At 45.3% G+C, this 23385-nt stretch overlaps 1 protein-coding gene across 2 annotated transcripts in view; it reads right to left on the bottom strand.

Annotated features, from left to right (window-relative positions):
• LOC119135700 (glutamate receptor ionotropic, kainate 3) overlaps window positions 1–23385 on the bottom strand; it is a 52188-nt gene that overhangs the window by 5839 nt on the left and 22964 nt on the right. For both annotated transcript variants that reach the window (XM_037273477.1, XM_037273478.1), the window contains exons 4-12: window positions 23180–23361; window positions 19056–19109; window positions 17000–17170; window positions 16324–16467; window positions 12072–12179; window positions 9966–10079; window positions 8097–8300; window positions 5019–5242; window positions 2439–2557 (exon numbers count right to left, since the gene is read on the bottom strand). In XM_037273477.1, coding sequence (XP_037129372.1) covers window positions 2439–2557; window positions 5019–5242; window positions 8097–8300; window positions 9966–10079; window positions 12072–12179; window positions 16324–16467; window positions 17000–17170; window positions 19056–19109; window positions 23180–23361 — 1320 coding nt within the window. The remainder of the gene's footprint in view (window positions 1–2438; window positions 2558–5018; window positions 5243–8096; window positions 8301–9965; window positions 10080–12071; window positions 12180–16323; window positions 16468–16999; window positions 17171–19055; window positions 19110–23179; window positions 23362–23385) is intronic.

The raw sequence follows: 23385 nt of genomic DNA, 5'->3' as shown, positions 1-23385 counted from the left end.
CATAAATGATCTACTATGACTCCATACTCGGGGCTCTCTAACCGCTTGCAATTATTTTGTGATTTTTAACCCGGCCAAAATCAGATCTAATACACTAATAAGGACGAGAATATAAAACAAAATAACCGACTGTATCCAAGTCCTTTCATATTCTCAAGTCGATACCGTGTCATTTATTTTTAGAGTGATCTGTAAAAACAGCAATTAGATACGACCTCCAATCCAGACATTTATTCAGGTACTTGAGTTGTATTCAAAGACTGCAGTACTGTACATAGTCAATTATTCCTGTGCTCTGGAAAGCCCCGCATCTCCTCCGCTGAGCAATTCAACTTTGCCAATGGCCCACTGACTGATGCGAAAGTTACTTTATATCTCATCTCTGACAACCTTTAAAATACCCTTGCGGTGCGTGTACACTGTGTTACTTTCCTGAGAAGATTTATGACAGCAATTCTGAAGCGTAACAAGCCCTCGCAGCGGCAGCGGCAGCGGCAGGGAGGAGGCTGAGATGGAGAATGAAGGGGATGGGCAGAGTGCTCCCGCTCTTTAACCTCTTCCACCAAATTTGATTGCATTCGTCCTTTGTGGCTTGACGGCGGCTCGATGTGGTTACAAACAAGGGAGGAACGGGGCCATCGCTTAATTGAGTGTGACTGCGGGCGGGGAAGGAGGGCCGAGCGGCCGGGCGGGCGAGCGAGCGAGCAACGTGCTTTTGCGCAGTTGTGCTGAAAACTGCTAGAAGCGACGGAATTAAATTCCATGGCGTAAAAAAGCTGCTGTCAGCACTTATACGGTCTGTGGAGAGGCGCATTGGAACTCTGGAATAAATGCCCAAAGTAGATCAGTCATGTGGTGGCAGAGTTGTCAATGTGTTTGTTCTTACAAAGGAAATTCAAAAACAAGGTAGAATACCCAAAGCCTGAATGAAAGAGACGTGGTCGATGTTTTTGCTCAAAGGAAAGATTCTGGGATTCACTTAGTAACTGTTGTCCATAGCTAAATTTGTGACGGGGAAAAACAAGCAAACATGAAAAGCTTGGCTAATACTGTACCGGAGGCGCTTTGCTATCCTTTGCTAGCATAAATGTCCGGGATTAGTTTGAGAAATCGCAGGAGTTGTCTTGGAAAAGAGATCCACCTCATCTAAATGGTTAGGTCGAATTTAGAAACTAGGGTGGAGTGGCTTTTTTAAAAACTGTTAGGAAGTGTTAGCGTTCATGTTAGCAAGCGTAGCAAGCTAACCTTGTAGCTAACCAAAGTATAACGATGGAAACGTAGCTTTTTAGTGCAGTCCGTCTTTGTTGTTTCTGTTCTTGTACTTCTGTGAATCTTAATTCCTTAATTTCAAACAATTTAGCTTAACTAACGAGCCATACAAGCATAATTCGGAACTTAGAGTCAAAGGCAACAGGAAATGATCACACATGTTTGTTGTCAAGCGCCGACCACATTTCCAGCGCTTTGTGGCAGTTGCACACTGTCGTTCGTCTTCTGTGTTCTTTGTGTTGTCTTTGACACCTCACTCCCACAGACAAGCTGCTAGTTTCTTTTTTTGTTTTTTTAAGTTCTCCTTCCACTTAATCACAGTCATTTGCATTTTAAACGCGTCAAGGAAATGGCTTCCGTTTCAGCTGTTGTCACTGACGTTGGCAGACGAAGAAGCTTGTTTATCAGACGCCAACCAACTCCATCTCGCATTTGTAACCGGATCTTGTCGACCTTTTAATGTGCGTGAGGATAATTTCGGGTGGCAGAAGAAATCAACGAAGCTCTTGTTGATTTTGCTCACTTTTCCTTTGCTACGACGTCAATTCGTAAGTTTGTTTCTTTAATAAAAAAAGTCGAAGACCGTACTCTGCGTTCTTCATATCGAGAACCGGCCTCGGACTATACATCAACTGCCATTACATTTCAAATATAAGTACGAGTGAGACATACGGCCATTTTGCAGCGGGTCACTCTAAGTGCAATTAAGCCTCTCTGAATCCATCACACCGGCCGGCATGGCCGACAGTCGGCATTTGTCAAACGTGTCCCTCGGCGGCCCCTTTTTTCTCAGCCCAGGTACCCCGAAGACGCTCCTTCAGGGTCAGAGACGGGGAAATAAATGCCGCAACACTATCTAGCCTGGGCTGACACCGCCTGACAAGCTTCCCGCTTTCTTCTGTTTTTTCTTTGGTTTTTTTGAAACAGCAGGTGGGTGACATGAACCCCCCCGCTATGTCATGTAAGACGGAGCACCACGCGCGCCGTTCGTTCCTGACGGGTGAACATCTCGCTGAAAAACAATCGCAGAATGGGGCGAGGGAGTACAAAAAAAAGAAAATCCAGCGGCTTGTCAGTTAAAGAGGCAGGAAAGTGGAAGCTAGCCGAGCGAAGACTGAGGGTGGCACGGTGGGATTGTTTTTGACAGCGCAGGGCGCGACGCCGTGTACCTTGTTGCATCAAGGAGCCCACTCCGAACCAGAAGCTGTTCAACAACGTGAAGTTGTTCTCCACCACGTCTGATCCCGGGTTGCAGGGGTGGGCGTCGTACCATTCGTACGGGCTGAACCTGAAGTTGAAAAAGCAGAGGTTTTTTTTTATTCTCTAAATATCCCCAGTCCCAAAGAAAGCACACGTTTTTTTGAACATCGTCTTCCTCGGTTCTGCTCTGAGACATTGTGAGCGGTTCATGTTGAGTTTGAACACAACAGTAGCAAATCTATTGCGACAGGAACTCCGTCAAAGTCGGGGAGCAGCTGCATTTGGAAGCTCACTGAAAATCATTTCAGGAAAGCGCAGGAGCAATTTTGGAATCATTTAGGACTTGGAGTCGAGCTAAGTTGCTAATTTTACGACTTGCGACTTGACTCGTCAAACGAATGTCACCAAAGATAAACACATGATTGTTTTGATGAAATCCGAAAATGACAATAGCAACATATGGTTGTATTATTTATTATTATTATTAAGTCATAGTTCTCGTATTAGATTGTTTCCAAAGTAAGACTCGACGTTCTGTCACTGCGATGCAATTGAAATTTTGTTCTAGTTTTTGACAAGGACATCAAATGTCACATTTGAAGAAGAAATTGACACATAAAGAAAGCGTCCCTCACGCAGTGTGCCTCCATTTACACGTCATTCTCCTCGGCTGCTGCTGCTGCTGCTGAGATAAAACAACCCAAATGTGACGCTTTTTTTTTTTATCATCTTGAAAGTTATTTGGGTAAAGATCAAGAATTGCTTGACATCTCCTGAAAATGTAGCAAATGCCCTCTTTGTCCTTTGGATAAATAATAACTCATAATGCTCGGAGGGATGAAGGCAAACACGGAAAAGCTCAAGTCGATCACGTCAGTTGTCATTTGAAGAGCTGGAGCTGAGTGAAAAAGTGTATCATCCGCATCATCCAGTGGCCTCGCGTCAATCTAATGACACGCTCTGCAGTACGACGTGTCAACAAATCGCTTAATCGCACTGATGGTCATTTAACAAACTTGCGAATGTGTAAGCAAAAACCTTAAAAGTACACAAACAACCTTTTCAGTCGCATTGAAAATTGTCATTGCTAAGTTTGCTTGGTGAAAAGTGCAGCAAAGAAACTAAAAGAAAAGAGAACAAAGGAAAATCAATTTTGTGGCACTTCTAAAAGAGTACTTTGAAAATTGTGCACCAGCAGAATGTTATTTTTCTCCTTTTAATGGCACCAAATAGCATCTCTACCGCTCGCTAAATTAGAGGTGATTCAACAAAGTCTACGCCTTGTTGTTGTTGCTGCCGCCGCCGCCGTTGGATTTACTTCAAAAGATAAAGACTTGACTTTTTCCGTCCATCTGAGGCGAGGGAGAAAAACACTGATGCCATCCCTGCTGCATCCATTCGGCCTTTGCACCAAATTAAAAAGAAGAACTCATCAAAAATTTAGTAGTGCTCATCAATGGTCTATCTATCTATCCATCCATCCATCCATCCATCCATCCATCCATCCATCCATCCATCCATCCATCCATCCATCCATCCCTCCCTCCCTCCCTCCCTCCCTCCCTCCATCCCTCCGTCCATCTATCTCTCTCTCTATCTCTCTCTCTATCTCTCTTTCCATCCTTCCATCCCTCCTTCCATCCATCCTAAATATTCGCTTGGAAAAAGCGCGGTCGTCGTCATGGTTACAACAACAACAAAGCAAGAAATGACCGCTCGGCGCATTGTTGGCTGTTTTGTCTCTTTCCACGAAAGAGTTTAGCGAGTAGAACTGCTCCTACCATGATGCAGATGCTAATCTCTCCTCAGCCAAAGATCCGTTTTATGTTGTCTTCCATCCTCTGAATCCCCCTCGGCTTTAATAAGTCGTGTAAGCTTGCCGCTAAAGTGCACTCGTAGCCTCTTATTGACTCCCACGATGCACGTTGACAACCTTTTAGCTATCCGGGCCAGCCACCTGCTATCACAATTTGCGATTATTTCTTTTCCTTCCCCGCCGTGCCGACCGAGCGAGCGGCCGAGCGAGCGGCCGGCCCCCGCCGCCATTCCCGACAAAAAGAGCGTCTGGGGACCGCAGCTGTTTGCACTCGAGCATCCTCGTCGCCCGAGCGTCTCTTTGCATGAAAAGCAGCAGGAACCATTTCCTTGTGATATTTGGCTCAAGTTGATCATTTGCAAGAAAAAAAACCTGACGATGGCTACGAATAGTCGGCATTGAGATCACTTCATCATCAGGTGGTGTTTTTAATCATCCAGCTTGAGTTTCTAAGCTTTTTTCCCTGCAAGCCGCAAATTCTAAGGATCCTTTCCGAGCCTTTTTTCCCTCCGACCGACCGACCGACCACCGCTGGGCCGTGCTCGCCTAACCGCCTCCGGCGCTATACCGCACGCCGCAGCTAGCGCAGCGTGCGAGGCCGGTCGACGTGCTCGATTTCACAGCCTGCGGTGATAACAGACTGGATGGCTTTGTCTGGCCCAAGACCTCATGGAGATGTTTTGAAGGGCTGAGAGGATGGAAAGAGAGGTTACGGCATTTTTTTCCCACTTGCCTGGCTATGACAAATAGCACGCAGCTAACGCCCAGATAAGCTAGCAGGATGTAGATCCAAATGTCGGGCGTCATGGGGTTGAGGAAGGAGAAGAAGCCGTTGTTGGTGGCGTTGGGCTTGCGGTACAGGATGCTGATGCCCATGCTCATGAAGGGCTTGGTGAAGTCCACCACCTTTTCTCGCATGTACGTGATGGTGAGGGGAGCCACCGCCAAGTCGGCCCTCTGGAACACAAAGCAACATTACGCTTCTCTTGGGATGGAATTTCAATCATTTTGGTGTTTTGTATGTATTCACTACCTCAAAGAAAGTAGGTCTTCAATTTACTGCCTGCGGCTGGAGAAACTTGAAAAGCACCTGACCTTCAAAAACCTTGTGCTATATTCTTTTTAATGGGTGTGCTCTGTCCTGCGGCCTACTTGCGGCGGTGGCCATCGCCATGGCGACACAGTGGCATCCGAGGAGGTCGAAAGGTGGCAGTGCGTTCCCGCTGCGCTTCTGCTGTCTCTCTTAAACTATTCACATTTGTACATGGCTCCATCTGCCAAAAAAGCAGTTTTGACCCGACCGGACCGACGACCGGGCAGATTCCAGACGTCCCGACGGGGACGGACTAATACGTCCGCGTGCACGTCCTCGCTTCAACGCGGCACGAGCCAAATAACCTGATGGCGCGTGCCACACGGCTTGGCATTATCTCCGATTGCAGATGGCCATCTTGTGGAGCACCCCACCCTCACCACCTTCCCCCCTCCACCCTAACCACCTTCCCGCATCGATTCATGCATTTTTAATCCGCCGCCTGTATAGTTAACATTGAATTCATGTGACGAGCCAGTCTTCACGGCCTCCGAATGGCAACGCGTGACATTTGTTTCGACATGACGACAAGGCCAGGCGCCGCACGGGGCTAATGACGGAGTGTAATGAGTGTCAGAGCGGAGGTGCGGCAGTCATTTACTGAAGGGCGGCCCGGGCTTGGCCGGACACTCACGTTTGCCAGTACGGCGCTTGAACCCGCCGCCCTCCGGCTGCGGGTCAGCCCGCCTCGCCGCCGCCGCCTCCGATGAGGATCAAACTGACACATCCAAACACTGGCGGCAACGACGTGACCTCGTGAGCAAAACATTCCAAAAAATGTCTTGCAATGCTTACCGACCGACCGACCGACCGACGTGTGCTTTTACAACAAATCCTTGACCTCCAAAGTCAAACGTCTTTTATAGTCACACTATCTGGTCGCGCAATTTGTTTTCCGGGATTTTACGTTTATTGAATCAAGCTAATTACCTTTCAGGGTAAAGAGTGTTAAAATGTCACGGAAAAATGCTGCCTTTACATCTCATAAAAAGTCGAGATCCGACTGAAACATCGCTCACTCGGGGTGTCTTCCCGGACTATGATTAATGACCATGGCAGCGACAAGCTAACGCGCTAAGCACGCTATTAACTTTTGCAAGGCGGTGTGATTAAAGTCAGCGGCGATTGTGACAGGGTCACTCACGTTTCACCCGACCCGCCGCATGGTTTAGCATCTTCCAAACAACGCCCTCCGCCACCCGTTGGGCAAGAATTTGCTGCGCGATGCCAATTGAAGGCCTCGACGCTCGTAAACGCGCCTCGCTGTCTGTCATCTCTGCGTCTTTGTTTATCAAATGTCGATCAGCTCATGTTACGAATGAAGGTTTACCAACCGACCGGTACGTGAAATGTAAAAAAATGTTTGCTCCCTTCAAAGGCTGTCAGTCAGTGGAACGAGGCCGTGTCATTTTGAAAGCGATTTATGAGCATGCGGCGTGCATTGCGACAGGAAGGATGAATGATCTCCGCACAGCAGCTGCAGTTTATCTGCATTAACTTGCCCCATTGTATCTTCCAGTGATTATTTGATTTAAGTGGAAGCAGCCATCACCTGCAAACCGTTCAGTCATGTATCTTATCGAGCTTACATTACAGCAAGGGGATTCAAGTTTAATGGAGAGTCGAGTACAGACGTTTGCCCGGAAATTTCTCCAGACCATTGAGGGCAAAGACAAAAAGCGAGATAACCATAGAACTGGAAATTGAACTTGATGCAATGTAAATAAGAGCTGCCACTGCAGTTCAATGTATAATCGAAAGATACAATAGATTGCCTTTAACAAAAATGACTTGTATAAATAAAAAAAGGAAATAAAAGAAAATAAATAAATTAAAAAAATTAAATTCAATAAAAGCTTCCACTGCAGTTATATATATATATATATAAGCGACAATAGATGACCCTTAACAGGAATTACTTGTATAAATAAATGAAAAATAAATAAATACAAATTGAATTAGATAAATTAGATAAAAGCTTCCGCTGGAGTTCTATATATAATGTTGAGACAATCGATGGCCTTCAACAGAAGTTACTTGTAGTAAATCACAAAGGCGATTCAAATTGTGCTTGTAAGTCGTCACACTTGTCCCTCAAATCATTTGTCCCCACTGAAAAGAATGGAAATACCACCAATCTGTTTCAGCCGCCTAATAAAATGTAGCGTGCCTTTAATGAGAAGAATCACTCGCTCTAAAATGTCCTTCTTCATATAAACAATGCAATTTGAGAGGAAATAAAGAATGAAATGACTTGAGTTTCTATTATTAAAAGCAATTTACCCCCACCTTCCAAAAAAAACCAAATGGCCGCTCAAAAACAAAGAGCATGTGCGCTGTTAAATGACGGGGGTCACACTACTTCATTCCTCGCCAGCATTTACAGCCTTTTCATAATCCATTTGTCCCCCCTCAAGGTTATTGTTATCAACATGGGAGTGTAGGGGGGGGGAAAGTGCTGCAGCGGTAGCCCACCTTTCCTCAAACCTTTCAGCCATTGACTCCTGCCACACAATTGGCCGCTGCACTGAATGCCATTTAAGCTATTACAAGTTTTCAGCTGAGCACAGCGCTGACCCGGCGGAGCTGCCGAGCAAAAAGCGCAACATTGACGACGACGCTTCGGAAATGCCAGCAAAGAATTGCCGCTCTCACCTTACTGTAGATGGTAAAGCAAAAAATAATACCATCTCTGTGAGATGTGCATGCGTTACTCACATGCTCAATGAGTTCCCGGATCATGCCGTTCCACTGGCCCTTGTCGTCCTGGGAGCCGTACTTCCCGTCAGGGACCAATCGGATCTCGTACACGAAGCCCAGCACGGTGGCGAGCTCCTTCAGCAAGTCGACGCAGTAGCCTTCGAAGCGGTCGTTCCCGACCAGCGCCTTGTCAGACTTCTTAAGCATGACGTATGGCTCCTCCTGCACATCAGAGGAGGGAAAAAAGCCGCGGAGATTGGCGCGCTCGCCCTTTACAATTCAGTTCAGCACATTGGCCTAATTGAGGCAAAAGGATCCGAGCGCGACTCGCTGTTGCGTTTAACAGGTAGCGACAGCCGAATCGAGTCGGGTTATTAGAATATGGAAAAAGGGCAGAGGCCTTTTTAATGCTGATGGATTAGCCAAAGAAGGTACTGCTAATGTGAATAAAAGTCCTTGAAATTGCAAAGAGACGCCCGGTGTGCACCATTCGGGGGTATTCGAATACAACTTATGCCCTTTGTCACACCGCTACGCCTCCAACTATACGGCTAGTTCGTTTTATGCTCAGGTAGCTAACAGTCTTTGCTCGTCTGTGATATCCTGCCGGGCGGGCCGCTCGTACTTTGGGCTAGGAACAAAATGCAGCAACGAAAGATAAAAGTGAGAGAATGACACCTTGCGTGCGTCTTTAAATTAAACCCACTACGTTGTCCAGATAGCTTCATGCTAACAGAAATTGAAAATGCCTTTGACATGTTGAACTGTTGGTGGCCAAGGCAGAAGGAGCAGCAGACTTAATTGGATTGCCGCATGAAATTTATTTATTCGAGTAAATGTTACAGATTGCTATATTTACTCATTAAAGAAAAAAAAAAAAGCAAACGTTTTGCCTTTTGTTGTTAAGCATCAAAACGCACAGCAGCTTGCACACTGCAATTAGGGCCTCGCTGGAACACAACAAAGATGTGAATTCTTGATGACCATGCATTTAAAGAACGGGTGACAACGCTTTTGGCCATAAACTTCGCTCAAGCTGTCCAATTAAGTTGATCCAAAAAGTTTTTGCATGTTGAGGGAAGTCATTACCATCTGTTTCCAAGCCTTCCAATTCTTGTTATTCCCCCACCGTTTGGACTCCAATCAAAGACGCCGCCGAGAGGAGGGAGGCGAGCCCGTGCGGAGACATTACAGGCAATGGAGTGCAAACAATTAATGTAAGGGGAGAAAACGCATTAAGTCGCTTAATCTCTTCGACAAAGTTATCGCTATAAAGCTGTCAGACGTCTCGTTCACGCATCGGCGCCGCCGCTTTGCAGCGATGTCATTATGCAAAGATGGCGAGATTGATATTAAAGTCGGAGATTTTCCCTCCCTAAATTGAAAGTAGATTGTTTTATAACCTTGAACGAATGACTTGTTGTTGGAAGTATTGAAAATGCACTTTTTTTTTTCCAAATACATGAGCTTCACGATACACCAAGTTCAGCTTCATCACAAGCAGGTTGGCAGCTACTAGGTGCTAATTCCATCGCGCCTTGACCTTCTGATTACAGCTTTCGGGCGATGGTAATTAGGAGATGCTTCTGAAAAAGGGTCACTGGCAACATCCGTGTCCGCAACTCTGAATATATCGTTTTGTGTAGCAAATGAATGAAGGTGCACCGACCGTCAAGGCGAGGGAATGACCTTCGTGCTCTTTTCCCGTAAGGACATATTATGGATTTTTAAATCGAGTTCATGGTTCAAAGTCTCTCCGTCTTCCACGGTGAAACAAACGAGAACTGATTTGAAGTCAGTTCAGCGACGTCTGTATCGACTTCACGCCGCAGACAAAACACGGGTGACGAAAAGAATCTAAAATGAAACGTTTCTCTCGGGACTTACGAGGATGGCGGTGATGACGAGCGAGCGGTTGGCCAGCGAATCTGCGATGTTCATCCCTTTTCGCTTGGGCACTTCTGTGATGTTGAGACCTCCGGACGGGCTCCACTTGCCGACCTGTGAGAAAGAAAGCGTGAGGCGACATTAGCAAGATGGAGTCCTTCCCTTTAAAAGTGGTGACTATTAGGGGTGTAACGATTCATCGATACACATCGATTAATCGATATAATGCTCTACGATTTGTTGGCATCGATGCTAAACGTAAACATCGATCTATATCGCCCGTTTTTGACCTCGGACATTAGACGCGACTTTATTTTGAAATCCAGTTCATTGTTGCTTGCTTCCTCTTTCCGGGAGCAGTGCGCGGCGTGTTGTGTTGTGAGCAGAGCAGGCACGTGAAAGGGGAGCCGACAACTACGCGGCTCCTGGGCTGGTGCTATGGCTAGTGTCCAAGAAGACATTTGGATTAGAACATATGGTCAAGGTGTAATGTTTACTACATTCATTCTAAAGAACTTATTTTTGTTTTGTAATTAAATAGTTCAGTAATGCACTTTAAAGTTAATGGTATTACAAAAAAAGAAAGAATATTCATTTTTCTTTACTTACTTATATGAGAAAAAATATAGGAATTTGATAAAGTTCAGTGTTAAAATAAGCACTTTGTATACTACAATACTCTTGTAATTTCCTAAATAAAGAGTTTGCAGTACCTTGTTGATTTTGCGTATGAATTGTTATAAATCAGGATATTGTTCTATATCGATCGTAGAGCACTATATCGTGATGTATCATGAATGAATCACAGCAGGCTTTAAGATATCGGCAAATATCGTATCGTGATTCTTTGTATCGATATGATATCGTATCGTGACAAAACCCGCGATTTACACCCCTAGTGACTATATTTGACAGAAATGAAACGATACATCAACGGCGACTCATCCTTTTCAGTGCAAATCAGCGGTAATGAATCACTTCATGGCGCCTATTATATTAAAGTGTGAAAAGATGCTCTTCCAACCAGTAGAGAGCGAGCGGAATTGCAAATAGCTTCATGGAAATGATTTCTATTTGTGCCCAATTCCAATTAAGCATGATTAGCAACAAGACTTCTAGTATTCTTGAGCAACATTTATCTCGCACCCTCCATTCCGGCAAATCCGGTCCTGAATGAAAATGACGAGGCTAAGAACCCGATCGTAATTCCGGCGCCGGCTCAAACTCGGGCTAATATTCAATTACAAGGGATTAGCCGAGAAAGTCCACACCCTAACAGGCTAAAGCCGATTCCGCGGCATGCGTAAGATGGAAGGGGGATCCGAAAACATGCTGGCGCAGATGCTAATGCGCCATCAAGCCACGATGGGACGTGCTTTTATTCCGATGACCTCACGCGAGACAAGAATCGTGGTTTTTTTTTTTTTTCTTCTTCTTCTTCCTGGTGTCGTCGTCTCCTCCAACAGAAGGGTTACAAGATGAAAAGCTTCCGCTATTATATCGTCTTGAGCCTTTAGGGACTACTTGAGCGAGTCATAATGGGACTTATCCCTATTTGATATATTCATAATGTATAAAGCCCTTCGAGTCGGGAGAGGCTGTTGCAGTCCGGAGGGTGCTTTTGAAGACGTCGACCGTATTAGCAGCCTTTTACTTCAACACACACACACACACAACACATTTTCCTCTTCCATTTATTTTGTGTTTCTACAGCCCATTAGCAGCAAACTGCATTTTGGGCATCACCTCAAATTATCATTAGGAGAGACAGCGATTAACAGCCTAACGTGCGCCCCGATCCAATTTGCTTTATGATCCACTCGCGTTTCTAGGCATCGCCAATTAGCTTCCTTGTTAGGGAGGTGAGTTACGCTCGTCGTCGGCTTGGAATTTTTTGGGTTGCGCACCAAGAGGGAAAACTGTTTTTGTTGAGAGTTTGTGAAAAGAATGAAAACAGAAGCCTCGTCTTGGTGTCCAATGCTAGCGACATGCTATGGTGTGAAGTAGCAAAGAACAAAGTGGCCGAATTGTGATGTCAATAGCCAAGTGATAGACATATGCCAAGTGTAAGTTAGAAAAACATCAGTGACCTGCGCTGCTTCTTACCTTTTCCAGTCCGTCCTCCTTCAGACTTACGATGTCCAAGTCAAAATCTGTCCGCAATCCCGTAGTCTTGTTGAACGAGAGTCTCCCTGTCAGTCCATCCCAGTGGGACTGAAAAATAACATTGATGCCATTTTTTTTCTTTCGTTTCATGTAAATATCCCCGAAAGCATCTCATCTAGGTTAGGGTTCGATCAAATTTAAGGATAGGACATTTGGCTTTCCAATCAGGTTTAGGATTGTACATTCAATAAATCATTCATCCTAATAATTCAAATACAATAATTACATTTCGCATTAGGCTGATTACCTTGGGGCAGGCTTTCAGATGATATTTATTAGTATGCAGCAAGAAGCATAGCACACAAATATATATATATATGTATACAAAGAGCCCCCAAAATATGCCAATTAATTTCATAGCTTCTGATTTGTATTCCTCGTTACAATACGCAAAACCCCATGAGATCTTATGACATTATTGTTTACGCATAATAAATTGCTAACACTAACAACCTTGTACTAATATTCCCCATTTTAGAGCTGTAATTACAAACAAAACATGCAATTAGCACATGGCGTGTTTCTGTTTGTCACCCACGCCACACTAGCAAAAAAAACCAAAAATGCGTGCAACCACGGAAACCATTCAGTCTGCCTTTCCGCCTTTTTGTAATTACGATTCACATCTGAAGTCGCTAACACCAGAGGACCGCTGAGTTAATTAACGAGCGTCTTTTGCTTGATTCCCCTTGACGAGGGAAAATGCATAACTGGCCTGTGTTACCATTTCCCTGATAAGATGCACGCTGTTTGTTACACCGACCGACCGACCGACCGACCGCACTCCTGCAGATGTTGCATTTGAATACTTATCAGCTCGTGATTATCTCCCCGTTTTTCGGTACGTTCTCATTTAGTCATAGTAAAAAAACAGACGCATGGTGTAGATAGATGTCACTTGCGCCGTAAACGCCCGCGACGTGTCCTGTCCAAAGGGCCAATTCGACCTTGGCAACATGTCTGACTGTCTGTCTCTCTTTGTCGTGAGCGTAAATCAGACGAGAGTAAGTGTTTTTACAAGCCAACGCCGGCCGGCCGGCACTGTTGTCCTCAAACGGGAGCTCGGCGTAAGGACAACAATGTAATAATATTTCATTGGCTTTCGTCTTGATCACCAGAGACCCGTCACGATAGCTTCCTATTAGAGGACAGTCAAAAAAAAAAAAAATGTTGGCAGTGTCATTTGAAGGACAGACTGAAGGGGATTTCAAAAATGTCCAAATGAGGACAGAAGTCAGAGTCCTTCGACAGGGTTATTAAAATAAGAATACAAATACAAAAGCCAATTCCATCTTATTATATATATTATATATATCTTTGATATATATATATATATATGTATACCAAAGCTTTGAGTCGCTCGTGATTGCATTGATGCGGCCATAGTGGCCTAGTGGTAGAGTGTCCGCCCTGAGACTGGAAGGTTGTGGGTTCAAACCCCGGCCGGGTCATACCAAAGACTATAAAAATGGGACCCATTGCCTCCCTGCTTGGCACTCAGCATTAAGGGTTGGAATTGGGGGGTTAGATCACCAACTGATTCCCGAGCGCGGCACCGCTGCTGCTCACTGCTCCCCTCTCCCCCAGGGGATGGATTAAAATCACACGGGGATGGGTTAAATGCAGAGGACAAATTTCACCACACCCAGATGTGTGTGTGACGATCATTGGGACTTTAATCTTTAATCTTTAATATCCAATCAATCTGTTCACATTCACACCTTTTTTTTTTTTTCTTTTTAAATCCACATCTGATTCCAATCGGAAGCTATCCAATTCCATTTCTGTTTTGTTCTCTTTATGCTGCAGTTAAAATCTGCCATTTTTATGATGTCAGACTTGCATCAACGGGGGGGAGTACATCTTATTATCATCTATTGCATAGCTTGACTTAGCATGCACATTTTTGTGGATGTGGGATGAAGTCAGAGTACCCAGAGAAAATTCATGGCTAGCTGGGATTGAAACAGGACGGAGAACCGTGAGGCAGCTGTGTTATTATTCACTCTTCCATCGCGCTGCCATCGACACGTATCAGATTCTTATCCACTTTCAAAAGAGGCCAGATTCCATTCTGGGGAAATTCAATGCGCTTTTTTTTTTTTTTAACTTTAGGTTGCCTTGACCCATATCAGAATCATATCACTTGAACCGTGCAGTGGAAATCTACAAGTACAATGACATAAAGTAGAAAGCAGAATAAAACACCTCCTCTTGTACACCACTTTTTTTTTCTTTTTTCTTCTTCAGATTACTAGATGACTCACTACCAAAGTGTAAAACATGCACCGACACACAGAGGAAAAAATGAGCATCATCTACTCAATTACCGAGAAACTAAAATGTCACTCGGTAGGATGCAGATCAAGTCTGACTCGGCCTCATTTGGATCCAAACTCGACACCTTTATTTAGCTGTTTTTGGATCCACACCAAAGTGTATCACATTCCTCCTTGGCACTTCCCCACCAACCTTCTTGGGAAACCGTTGTTTTTGTAAACAAATGATAATATAACCTCTTCTGGCAGTTTCGGTATTAACAGCATCGCCGCTATATATATATATATTTTTTTTTTATACTGTAACAACAAATCCCACTCTGTTTACCAAGCCTGTGTGATCTCGAGGAGCGAATCACAACAAGCGAATCGCCCACTGTGATCGTCGCAATGTGCAGGCTGTCTCCGCAGATTGATCAAGCGAGGCCGCTTCAGCAGAAGGTGAGATGAGAGAAGATAAAAAAAAAGAAAAAACATGATGCGGCTCGCGAAATTGTCAGTTTGTTGCTGGTCTTTGTGCAACAAACTGCAAATACAATCATGTTTGTTCCAAACAGCGCCAGACAGGCCTGAACTCAACTAAGGCTTTTATTCCTTCTCAGGATGTGAGAAACCTTTAAAAAAAAAAATCCTCCAACTTCATTGGGATTTAAAATGAAGTGCATAGGGAATTCCTCGTGCTAAAATGGAAGATGATTCTCTCTGAGGTATGCTAATGAGAACCTCAGAGGAGAAGGAAGGGAGTGGTTGAGTGATTCTGACTCCTCATTTGCCCACATTTATACTCTGGCTAAGTCTGGGTCTTATTTCGAAGAGTTACATCATAGCCGGCAGGGGAGCGGGTGCCGCTATCGTACCGTGACCTCGAGCTAAACCTCAATGGTGCGTCTGGAATGCAACGGGAGGGAGGCACGTTTGACAATACGACGCCTGAAGGACAAGATAAACCGAGACTGATTTCAAGCACTTTGCCATTCAGGCTTTTCTCTCAGCGTCTGACAAACACAATTCTGATAAGCATCCAACCATCTATTTTCGACACCACTTATCCTCGTCAAGATTGTTTGGGAGCTGAAGCCTCGGCCAGCTGAAGCCTCGGCCAGCTGACTTGCGGCGGAATGCGAGCGGCGGGCTGGTTGCTAGGGCATGTTCGGAGACAGGCAACCATTCAAATTGTCGTTGCGCTGGAAATGAACTTGCACGACGAACTCTGAACCGCTAGACCGTCAATGAAAACATTTGGATAGCAGTCAAGATGCTGGCATGCTAACGTCATCGTTAAAAACCTACCTTCAAATGACTTGGCTCTCCGGCGCATCTAATCAATCTCCTTCTAGCACTTCTTACACACAGTCGCTAAATCTCCTCCAAAGTCTCTTGGATAGCAAATTCAAGTCAATTCAAGTCACATGATTCGAACCCACCTCTGCTATGCTACCGAACACATGCTAGCTTCAAAAACGTGTAGCGCTCACATTAAATGTCATTGTATTTTCATCAAGTCGTTCAGCCTTGTGTTAAAAATGGTCCGTGGCAGTAGAAAAGGATGGAAGTTGTTCAACTTTGACTTGCAGCACGACATCTGGTTAATAATATCAAGGTAGAAATATTAGCACCCAGCCTCTTCAGGTTTTGATTTGGTCTACAACAACACGCTCTCATGTTTGATCAACTTCAGGCAAGTTTCACAAATTGTCCTTTCAAAAGGTTGCAACATTCAGGAGATAAAATCATAACGTCTGAGGGGAATTTTACACAGCAGACAACAACAAGGCTTTAATGTGTCCATCAAGGCTCTTTGTTTGCGGGTGTGATTGATTCGCTGGGTAAACACGCGAGTCCACTCCACTCCTCCCCTCCCCTCCCTCGCCGCTGGGCTGTAATATCAACAGCAAACGGATGAGACGCTTTACCTCTTTGATGAAACTCATAAAGCGACCGCCGAAGCGCCACGGCTTGTGGCGGTGGCATTGCAGCGAGTTGACGGTCATCAGCGGAGCGTTTTGGAAGGAGACGGACACGATGTGGACGGCGTCGTAGGTCAGAGCCGCATCTGTCTGGAATCATGGGGTGAACATTGGTTCAGCTGGCGCCGGACCAAAAAGCACTCAAATACCGCCGTTGGGAACATTGAGAAAAAGAAAAAAAAAGTGTGGAATAGGTTGCCATTAATCATCTCTTTGCCGAGTTCCTCTGACTCGGCAATTTCAAAATGGTAAAAGTATACAACGTTAGATAAGGCAAATGAGCGCAGTGTGTTTCTCTGATGATAACAGTGTGTCTAATCAAATAAAATGCCCCAAATTTGATTTTATTTGCCGTCTGCAGGGTTAGGAAAAAAAAAAAAGAGTAGTCATTCTTTCTCGGGAAGGTGAGCGATGATACGGTCAGGCTATATTCAGCATTTTAATTACAGATAAAACGGATAATAGCGCTACAGTGCTTTTCACAAAGCGCGCAATTTTGCTTTGCTGTCATCCTCGCACGACTTACATTTGATTTGAAATTACAATTCTTTTTTAGAACTGCTCCTGAAGTCAGAATATTGAACAAAGACAAAGAAGCTTTTGCGGACGTGTTAAAACATACCGTCATGATCCCCTCCAGGAGGCCCGAGTCCGGTTTGGGCACGATCTGCCTTTCTGTGGACCACTTGTCCACAATGGACGAGACCAGGGGGTTGTCCACGTTGAGGATGCGGAACCCGGTCATGTTGACTCCGCAAAAGCGATACGGTTCCAAATCAATGGCCATCAGATCCTTTTTCAAAAACACGGGGAAAGAGAGAAACGTTGAGTCCGGCCGGCCGGCCGGCCGTGCTCGCCGTCTGTCTGCCTTTCATCTGGCATCTTTTTTTTTTTCTTCTCCTCGCATGAAAAACAAAACGACGGAGCTTCTGATTAGAGAGAGGCTATATTAAGATCAAAATAAAGCCAAAGGAGGGAAAAACAACTCCAATGACGTGCCAGACCAATCAAATGGATTGTAAAAAATATTTCTCTACAGTTTGGTCGAATACGTCGAAAAACATAACCTTTACCAGCTGGCGCGTTAAAAACTGGCTAACAAATGTCGGATCCTTGTCGTATCATTAATAATTCATTACTCTCGTTCCCTTGGCAGGCAAACGCAATTCAATTTAAGCCGCTGTAATTTCCGGAGAAGCCATTGCGGCGGGCCAAGCGCAAAGTCACATGTCGACACGTGTCGCCGGCGTAATGGGCCTCCGGGCTCGGAAAAAGACATTAGGATCAACATAGATATTTCATTAGCACCCTGCGGGGTTAGTGTGCCAGACTAGCGAGAGCGACACTTGCTAAAAAAAATAAATGCCACCAGCCCTTGAATTATTTCTCCGCTTCTCTCCATCTCCCGGCGTCGCAGTACGGCTCCGGCTTTTCATGAGCGGCGATCAAAGTACATCACTATTGTTCCGCGTGACATTCCGAAATGCTCTGCAAAGTGGATCGGGTCGCTCTCCGAGCTTTTCAAGCTAAGAATACAAACTAAGTGGGACAGAAATGTTGGCAGATGTACAATACGTTTCTGGTGACATCCTGCTTTCTATGAGAACCTTTTTTCAGGGGCTGTCACAAAAGCGTCTTGTTCCAATTATAAGTTCACATTGGCAGCCGCGGCGGCGCCTTTTAAACAGCGACGGAATATATGTCGTCCTAGAACTCTGCAGGTACGTGCAAAATCAGGAATGAGACTCCAGCTAAGCCAATATCATCAAAGTCATGTAAACGACCTTCTTGTTGTTTGGCGGTGCACGTCAAAACAATCGTATTCGCCGAGCACGAAAGATGGGACGGGCTTCCGTGTCATAAGGCGTTATCGCCGCTGACTGGCCGGCCGGCCGGCCGGGTCCGCAGAGACGTTACGGTCAGTGTGTTGTGTGTAAGAGAAAAAGCCAGTGACAGAGGGCAACGGCTTTTCTAACATGCTGCTATCCAGTCCCAGTCAACATGATTATCACCGACATGGCAGCCAGGGGCAGCAATGGCTTCCCGCTCGTCTTCGGGAGAGGTGGCAGCGGACGCCACGGGCATGAAAGTGACGTTTGATGGGAAATTGACGCTTGTGGTCGTTGAATGCTCGATCGAGCTCCACACGAATGTCGTCCATTGTTTGACGGCGGAGCTTGTTGCCATCGGCATACTTGCGTCGAGATCAATTTGAACAAGTGGCAATTAAAGATTCCCAAAAAAAAATACTGAAGTGAGTACACCGCTCGCATGGGATAACACCGAAGAAATGACACGGCTGTCGACACAAACCTGTCGTTATGTTTTGGTTTATTGTCTCTTTGGCATTGGAACATATTCCTTTGTTTAACGCAAAACATTTACTGGCTTATTTGCTCCATAAAGACTCACGGAGGAGCGCAATGTTGTCTTTTCCCAGCTCGGGGAGCCACATTTAATTTTCGCTGATGTGTGGTTTATGGTGCCACCTCAGAGGAGGTGTGTTGGCTTGGCACATAAAAGAGGAGTGTGCGCCACCACGGCGAGAGCGCGCACGCCACTCTATTATGCCTTCCAGGTCGTCAAAGAAAATGGTTCCGTAACAGACCGTGTACCGAAGCTCGTTTGCAATTAGCCGCTGAGATGAGAACAATTTGCATTAATGACTGTTACATTACCAGAGTGGTGAAGATGTAGTGGTAGTACTCTGTCATCATCCCCATGGTCTGAGCCTGGAGACAGAGAACGGAGGAAATTCAAATAGGTAAATGTAAAAAATGTCAATGCAAAAATAGGGGAGATCATCGTCATCAAGCTAATTGCTCTTACCACCTTACCAATGGTAGACTAAATGTAAGTCCTTGATTATGTACCGTAATTTTCGGACTATAAGTCGCGTTTTTTTTTCATAGTTTGGGTGGGGGGGCGACTTATACTCAGGAGCGACTTATATGTGTTTTTTTTTTTCAAAAAATTTCAAAAAAAATTTCAAAAAAAAAAAAAATGAAACCGCGATAAACGAACCGCAATGTAGCAAGGGATTACTGTAATTTGAATTTCAAGTGACGACAGCAGCGCGAAACCATCTGCGTCACTCCAATTCATTAAATCCATCAATCGTCCTTTGTCAACAATGCGTGCGCGCCGCTGACGGCTTTTGCACTTAAAAATATTCCACAGGCCCATATAACGATATATAAATTATATATCAAATAACTATTATATAAGCAATAATGTTATCAAACCATCTGTGCACTCTAAATCATTAAATCCATCGATCAAATTCCTCGTCCTTTGTCAACATCGCCGCGCGTGCGCCCTGACGCCAGCCTCGTCGTTATTCCACAGATTTACTATATAACTATATTGTAGCGTTAACAAAGTTCAAGGAAAGACGTGGGTTTGGTAAACGGCTCTTTATTTAACAAAACAAACTTACAGGCGTGTGGCGGCGTGGACGTCCAGCCACGAAAGGGGACGAGAGCTCCATACGATAGGACCGGGCGTGCGTAGAAGCCATGACCGAGATCCATGCACCGTCCTCGGACAGCCACCCGGCTGAGCGCCGGCCCTCGACTTCCATCCACGGAGCTGAAAGGCAACTCGGTAGAGTAGGACCGGGCGTGCGTAAAAGCATTGTCCGAGCACCATCCACCGTCCCTGGACAGCCACCCGGCCGAGCGCCGGCGCCCGACTTCAATCCACGAAAGTGAAAGAAAGCTGGACGAGTGACGCGCGACGTCGCGCTGCTGACGTCAGCAGCGCGACGCGACGTCGCGGTCGCGCGTCAGCAGCGCGACGGTTGTTTACATAAAGGACAAAGATCGACTCGTCCAGCTTTCTTTCACTTTCGTGGATTGAAGTCGGGCGCCGGCGCTCGGCCGGGTGGCTGTCCAGGGACGGTGGATGGTGCTCGGACAATGCTTTTACGCACGCCCGGTCCTACTCTACCGAGCTGCCTTTCAGCTCCGTGGATGGAAGTCGAGGGCCGGCGCTCAGCCGGGTGGCTGTCCGAGGACGGTGCATGGATCTCGGTCATGGCTTCTACGCACGCCCGGTCCTATCGTATGGAGCTCTCGTCCCCTTTCGTGGCTGGACGTCCACGCCGCCACACGCCTGTAAGTTTGTTTTGTTAAATAAAGAGCCGTTTACCAAACCCACGTCTTTCCTTGAACTTTGTTAACGCTACAATATATATTATCTATATATAGTAGATCTGTGGAATAACGACGAGGCTGACGTCAGGGCGCACGCGCGGCGATGTTGACAAAGGACGAGGAATTTGATCGATGGATTTAATGATTTAGAGTGCACAGATGGTTTGATAACATTATTGCTTATATAATAGTTATTTGATATATAATTTATATATCGTTATATGGGCCTGTGGAATATTTTTAAGTGCAAGAGCCGTCAGCGGCGCGCACGCATTGTTGACAAAGGACGATTGATGGATTTAATGAATTGGAGTGACGCAGATGGTTTTATTAACGTGTTATTTATGTAATAGTTTTTTGAATAACTCTGAATTTTACGTCAGGGCCGTTCTCAGCTCTTAGTTTGTGTTTATGTCACGTTAGCATAGCTATCGTTTAGCCTGTTGTTGCTCGTTCATGACTGTTCTTGGTGTTGGATTTTGTCGAATAAATTGCCCCCCAAAATGCGACTTATACTCCGGAGCGACTTATATATGTTTTTTTTCACTTTTTTGGGCATTTTATGGCTGGTGCGACTTATACTCCGGTGCGACTTATAGTCCGAAAATTACGGTATTTATTTTATTAACTTATTATTTGATTGTTCTGACAAGTGAATTAGCATTTTTTCCCAACTGGAAACTCTGTAATCGAGAAGTCATTCCATCCACAGTCATTAAAATGCACTCATATTCAGAAATTTGCTGAACACGTAATACAAGCAGAATCAAGTCCAATTAAAAAAAAGACAAAATGAGCCCCGATCACAATTGGGTATGGTAGTCAGACGGGCAACGTTAACTTGCCAAGCAAAATACAAAATGGCTGCCTCCTGAGATGAACTAAAACAGGTGGATTTTTCCACTTCATTCACATCCCACAAACACCATGTTCATCACAATAGCATGTTTGGGGAAAGAATCCTTAAAAATACTAAGAATCAAACATACTGCGAAGAAATCATTTGACTTGACTTAAGAGGCTCCGCTCGCAGTTGCCAACAAAGGGCAGTCATCTTTTTTTGTTTGTTTTTTTAAATCAGCGGGGAGGACACACTTTCCCATTTCCTCCCGTCCAAGCGGTAGACGGAACTCGAGCTGACAGATGCATGTTGATGTGAGCGCGTGGAGACAACTTGATGGCATCGTGGCACCACAAAAAAAAAAGGGCCGCATGTGTGTTTGTGCGTGCGTGTGTATTTCCACGTGTACTACACAGCGAGTGTTGTGATGTTGAAAGCCCGCTTGAAAAAAGAATGGAAAGTGAGCGAGCCATTGTGTCACATCTGTCAAAGTTACACACGGAGCGAGTGTCCCGCCTTGCACTCGCCGTCTTCGAAAAGGGCGACCTTTAAATTTGGCTGCGCTTGTACAGCGGCGGCTGACAACACGAAATTCCTTTCACTTTGGCTTTCATCGAGCCACGATTCAAATGTGAGCCAGCTCCATCGGTTGGAAAACATAACAAACCAAAAACTAGCAGGTTTGTGTTTGCAATTTTGTGACGTTATGACTTTTGACGCTTTCACTGGTATATTCCAGCAAAATATATTTGGGGTGATTTTTATTTGGTTCTGGCAGTGCTCTTTTATGAGACACTAAATGTGTGTGAAGAAGGATTTGCATCTCATGAATCCTTCCTTCCAAGCTTCCACAAACCATACATCACGTTAGTAAAACCCACACCTTTGTGTTTCGGTATCATTGACTGGCTTAAAAAAAAATCTTCAAAATGACTCCTTGGCGGCACAAAGTTTGAAAATGGGAAATGTGTTTGAAAACCTCCTCTTGCATTTTTTTTCTTTGCAAAGGGGCATCAACTTTCATCCCAATAACTTGGGGAGGAGACGATGCGTTTTGTGAGACGTTAACGCAAAGTGACAGTAAACTTAATGGAGGACGGGGGAAGAGGAGATCTACAGACTCACTACATGATTGCTTATACCCTCGCATTCATCCATCCGTCCACTTTCTATTTGGGCTTGGAACAAGGAGTGTGCATCACTCCTCTCAAAAAAGGACCATTATAGAATTGAAGTGAGAGCTGTGAGGGCTGAGCATCTCCGTATGTTTGTACGATACTGGCCCCTGGTGGCTTTGTTGTGGCTGGAACAGATTAATGGCATTTCCATTGATTTCAATGGGGAAAGATGATTTGGTATAGAAGTGTTGGATTATTCTTTTTTCTTTCTTTCTAGTCTTACTGTTTATTTCTCTTGTGCAAGATGGCGGATAGTAATCGTACAACACGTTGACGTGACGTGGTATCGAAGGCACAAGTCCGCCGAAATTGCACGGACGGACCGACGGATGCTGTCGAGCTTCATCTTGAGCCGCTATCATTTCTCAGGAAAAGCTGTCTTATTTCACCTTATGAACATTGGGGCGCCAATTCTTTTGCCATCCGTCAAGATCACAGAAGGAAATGAGAGCCGCGGGCCAGGGAGGCGGACGTAGCTTGTTTTGCTCCAGCAAAAGATCAGAGGTCATGTCGGTGGGGATGAAATATGTCACGTGACACCCAAAGAGTTCACGATGGAGGGAAGTGAAGATCTGCTACCACCAAACAGGTACAGGTGGCAAAAGCAGAATCACACATACACAGACCTGCTTGAGGATCTGCGCGGCCATTTGGTGGCTGCAGTCAAAGATGATGCGGAACTCGCGGCTCCTCTTCATCTCCTTGAGGAGGGGCCTGGTGTCTTGCGTGTCCACGGGCAGCTGCCGGATCTTCAGCCGGATGTTGTACCTGGACGGCGCCATGATCAGTTCCTGTAGTCTTATGAGGCCTGGAACAGACATTTGGATTTAAA

The sequence above is a fragment of the Syngnathus acus genome, chromosome 16 (assembly GCF_901709675.1).
Source record: "Syngnathus acus chromosome 16, fSynAcu1.2, whole genome shotgun sequence".
NCBI lineage: Eukaryota > Metazoa > Chordata > Actinopteri > Syngnathiformes > Syngnathidae > Syngnathus > Syngnathus acus.
This window is presented reverse-complemented; position numbering and strand designations above follow the sequence as displayed.